Source organism: Montipora foliosa, chromosome 13 (genome assembly GCF_036669935.1).
Source record: "Montipora foliosa isolate CH-2021 chromosome 13, ASM3666993v2, whole genome shotgun sequence".
Classification (NCBI taxonomy): domain Eukaryota; kingdom Metazoa; phylum Cnidaria; class Anthozoa; order Scleractinia; family Acroporidae; genus Montipora; species Montipora foliosa.
The window spans coordinates 38,273,478-38,278,477 of record NC_090881.1 but is presented as its reverse complement, the minus strand read 5'-3'; the positions used below and the strand labels follow the sequence as shown (position 1 = coordinate 38,278,477).

Below are 5,000 nucleotides of genomic sequence, written 5' to 3'. Positions count from 1 at the left end.
TTGTTTAGCCGAGAACAAGGCACCAAATACACCAAAAATCAAGTTTGCGATTACCTGGAAAAATCTGAGCCCAGTTGGCCGTGATCCCGGCATCTTAATTGGGTTGGGTAGGGTTGGGTTTACATATTGTTTCATCGTTTTTTGCTCTCTTATTTCCTTTGTGTTACGTCATATGTGAGTTTCACAGGATGAGCCAATAATTAATTAATTAATTTGTGTTACGTCATATGTGAGTTTCACAGGTTTTTTACGCTGAGGATGAGCCAATAATTATTATTAGGCTAGGCTTATTATCTGGCACACAGGCATAATAATCTACATGTGAAGGGAAGATATCTGTTTACAAACATTGCTTTTGTTATTCAAATCTGCCAACCCCATTTGTTTCGACAGCCAATGAGGCTCTGGTTGGTACATTAGGCTGATTTAGCAACAGAACGGGAACGTCAGTGGCGACGGCGCGTGCATAAAAAACACCAATGAGAATTCAGAATATAATAGACTCCACTCTTTTCTTCTCTGTTCTAAATTCTCATTGGTAGTTTTGCTGCGCGCGACGTTGCCACTGACATTCCCGTTCTGTTGCTAAATCAGTCTATTAATAACAATAGGTGACATTAACAATGCCTTTGCTATAAAGGAAGATTGAGGACTGTGCATGCAGAGAATAATATAGACCAGTCTATAAATTACTAAACTTGATAAGAATGCACTAACTTGTAAATATTATTATTCTGCATTGCAGGAATAAAACTGCACAGCATATCAGTCAATTTCTGACTAATTTATGCAATTTGTTTTTGCATGTCTCTGACTTTAAAGTTCAAAGTTGACGTTAAATATATTTACTGTTAGTTGTCTGTCTACATGTAACTCAATTGCTGGTAATCTGTGCTCACATGAATAATAATAATGATAATTATTATTATTATTATTATTATTATTATCGTTATTGTTATTACTATTAAGTAATAAGTTCTTCGTAAAACATTTTGTTGTAAAAATGAGCGATAAAAAATAAGAAGAATGAGGTTTCGACTGCCCCATGGTCATTTTCAAGTTCAAGTTCATGGATAAAAAATTCAGTGTATATATGATTTCTGAAACAATGGACTGAAAGGTAAAAAGCTAAATATTTACATATGAACAATTAAAAATTAACAGAATGTGAAAATGAAGTGTAAGTAAGAGGTGAAGTCACTGCTTACGAGCCAGAAGGCCCATCAGGCCGGCGCTAAATATCTCCGGTTTCAGTAGCATTAAGCGACTAGGAGTATTTATACTCCCCCCTGGAGTCCATCGCAGGGTTACCCCCAGCATTACGCCGGTACCCAATTATACACCTGGGTGGAGAGAGGCACCGTGAGAGTAAAGTGTCTTGCCCAAGAACACAACACAATGTCCCCGGCCAGGCCCCGAACCCGGACCACTCAATCCGGAGTCGAACGCAAGAACCATGAGGCCACCGCGCCTCACCACAAAAAGAGGTGAAGAGAATGAAAACTGTTGCAACTGTAGGAGAGCCAAAACACCATCAGGTTTTTTGTCGAAATGAAGGTGATGGGGAGCGTGCACCCCCCGCAAGTTCGATTGCTTGATATTTGAAATGTTTTTTATTCGGGACCTTAAGCCAAAATTAAACAAACAGAGTGATTCCATCCGTGCAAAGCTGTTTGCTAAATAACACTTCTAATAGTTTTCATTCTCTTCACCTCTTATTTACACTTCATTTTTGCATTCTGTTGTTTTGATTGTTAGCCAATTTATAGACCATTGTAAATTAAGTTAATGTGACAACCATGACCTCTGCAAGGGATATGCATTTGAGCCTAGGCTTTCTCTGTTACAGTGCAACCTTGTTTCACGTGAACATCACACCATGCACCTCATCCAAACTCATTCTAGTTGTCTCATGCTTTGGACTAGTATGTTGAGTCTGACCTTTGCTACTGTCATTCCAGTTCTGTCTTTATTGTGAAAACACTTAAGCTCAGAAGCATCTTCACTCAAATTCCCTCCCTTCCCTCCCTCTTTCATACCTGGTGCCTCAATAGCATGTCCCAGGACACGTCATGGGGAATTATGGTAGCTAGTTGTACACTATCTGTGGATTTGTTTCAGTTAATGACCTATTTTAACATGGACTCATGCAATGTTTGCATGTCAATAACTCTTTTTTCTCATATCAAGGGTTAAATCCCCCTTTGTGCTTTGTCAAGGGTCAATATTGTGAAATAAAATACAGGTAGGGGTGAAGTGTTCCCATGCGGGTCACCCTTTGCCCCATAGACCCACTGTACTAGGGTTGTGTGCCTTCTAATCTTGCACAGTTACCATAGAAACCAGGGGGTGCAACCCTAGATAGGTAAGGACCTCTTATGTGAGGGATTGCAACCCTCTGGAGAGGATTATGGCCTTGGGGATTGTAACCCCTTGGCGAGAATTGTAACCTCGCATTGCCAACTTGTTGTCAATTTGGCCTTGGGGATTGTAACCCCTAATTTGTATCAGAAAGGCTTGATTCTTTGCAGTAAGATTGTAGTAGATGTGCTTCACAATATGAGCATACCATTTTTGTTACCATGGCAACATACTGGGTTCCAGACTGCCCTGATATTAGAGCCTTTGTTCACTACAGTGTACCTTTGACGTTTTATTTTGATATTTGCCAATGGTACTTCGATCGTCTGCACGATCTATAGCTGTAGGTGTGTTGCCTGACAGTAGAACTATTAGCATACTGAGTTTCAATGGTCCCTGCTGCAAATTGGCCGAGATAGCTGTATGTATATACTTGAGGTTATATTGGATTGAGTGAATGATGTCATCTGTCATCTCATTGCACATTTTACACATTTTTCAAGCCTAAATTTCTCTAGAACCAATGCAGATATTTCCAAACGGTAAACGGCGTTGTTAGTCTTTCCTGGAATTCTATGAGATAAACCTAAAAATTCAAGGGATAAAAATTTGATCATTATAAGTTATATCTGTGATTGGCTAAGACCTGTTACTGTAGTATTTTAACCAAATTTGAAATTGTAAGCACAGCAAGCTAGCTGCTTTAGAGGTGAATGCAATCTACATTCAAATTTTACAATGTACATGCTTTTTCCACTGTCGACAGCTCCGCCTCCAGACTTGATTGACCCGTGTGCATTGCGGGAGAGCCACGGCTAAGCTTCAGTGATTGTTTGCATATGATTTCAGGAGCAAGATCAGCAGTGTTATCTCATGCAATTAGATTGATTCCTGCATTTAGCCCCAGGGCACCTTTTACAGTATTAAAGTGCATGAGGGAATCAATCTGGCTGAATATAAGCTTCATAAGCTGATAACGTGGGTATAAAGTAAAGGACAAGGTGTACATTGTAGATCTTCTTAAAATTTAATATTAATATTTTATAATTCAGCAAAACAATAATTTATTTTTGTAAATTAAAATTTTGAAGCTGTCACTCTTGTGATGTCGTGAAAAGTGCCATGTTCCAAACGATTCCTGGATTTAGTCTCAAGTCTCTTGGTTCTTAATTGTCCACCATCTTGAAAATAAGGTAGTGATTTTGTGATTGGCTAGCAGTGCAATGCTATTTGATTCAGGACACAACTTTGTTGGAAGAGCAGCCAAACACTGCAACATTGTTGTGATTGTTGCATCAAGCAGAATTGTTGGGCATAATTTATGTTTGATCAAAAGCAAGTTACTCTATCCAACACTCAATGGAATGAAAAAATGTTTGAGTGACATCATTGCATGACAGCATGAAATGGTAGAACAATGTTGGATCAAGTAAAAATGGAGTGTTGAATGCATCTTACAAAGCAATTTACATTTCAATCTAGAGATTCTGTCTTTTATGCCAGGAACAAGTTCTTTTTGCTTTCCTTTTTTCTGTCAGCAATTTCCTTTTGGACCGTGATTTTTTTTGTGTGATTGTTCGGATAAATTTTCTTTAGCAGTGGTATTTGTGGGCCATTATAGGGTGCACTGTGAGTTTGTAATGTTTTGCTCACTTATAAAAACTACATGTAATCTATCTACCCAGTTTTAATTTTTTTCACTCGTTGACTTACTGTATTTTTGATGCCTGTGATCAAAATGAGAGAGGCGTAGTATGTGCAATTAATAATTATATTTCATGCATATAATTATTTACTTACTGGGGAAATCCATGTTGCAGACTCGCTGACATGGACAGGACAGCCTAACAACCCAACAGAAGCAAGGAAGGGAAATAATGTGGTGCTTACATGGAGTTACTCTCTCACCGCTGATGAACAGACCAACAGTCAGAGTTTTTTCGTGATTCAGTGGTTCAAGTTCAATCTTTCATCCCTGGCGTTTGATCGGATTGCTTCCAAAACATTTATTTCTACCCTTGCACCCAATTCTCTTGTCTACCAAGAGCCATTATCTCCACATATTGTGATTGATAAAAATCATAAGACAGACTCAGTTACTTTGCATATTAATGATGTGAAGATAGATGATGAAGGACAATACAAGATTCGATATGTTAAAGACATTTTGGGCAATGTCCTTGCTGAGCTGGTGATGAATTTGACAGTTCTTGGTAAGTGTGTCATATGTTTACTTTACTGCCTTGACAGCTTGTATATTTAAACTACATTGCTTACTTTGATAATTACAAAATTATTTTGTGGTTTATTAAATTTTGTTTCTGGTTTGAAAAAGTTTTTTTTTTTATAATGCTTCCCATTTTAACATTTATGAATAAATGATATCTTTCTGTAATTAATTAAAAACATGCTGCCGCCTAATAAAATTTTCCAGAAGCCTTTAGGGCTTCCAACAATCATTGAAAGTTAGTAGCCCGAGTAATTTTTCTCAAGAGCCCAGAATTAATTAATTCCAGCTGGGATTGTATTTACAAGAAAGTGAGAATGAATCATGTAAGGGGCCCGTTTAGGCTACTTACAAGTACAGAAATTTGGTCCCCCGCGCTCGCAAATAAGGTGCCCCAGGTGACCAGGCGACT

At 38.1% G+C, this 5,000-nt stretch overlaps 1 protein-coding gene across 5 annotated transcripts in view; it reads left to right on the top strand.

The window, feature by feature from the left end:
* Nucleotides 1-5,000, top strand: part of LOC137983205 (tyrosine kinase receptor Cad96Ca-like) — a 36,005-nt gene that overhangs the window by 321 nt on the left and 30,684 nt on the right. For all 5 annotated transcript variants that reach the window (XM_068830395.1, XM_068830391.1, XM_068830393.1 and 2 more), the window contains exon 2: nucleotides 4,182-4,574. In XM_068830395.1, the coding sequence (XP_068686496.1) occupies nucleotides 4,182-4,574 (393 nt within the window). The remainder of the gene's footprint in view (nucleotides 1-4,181; nucleotides 4,575-5,000) is intronic.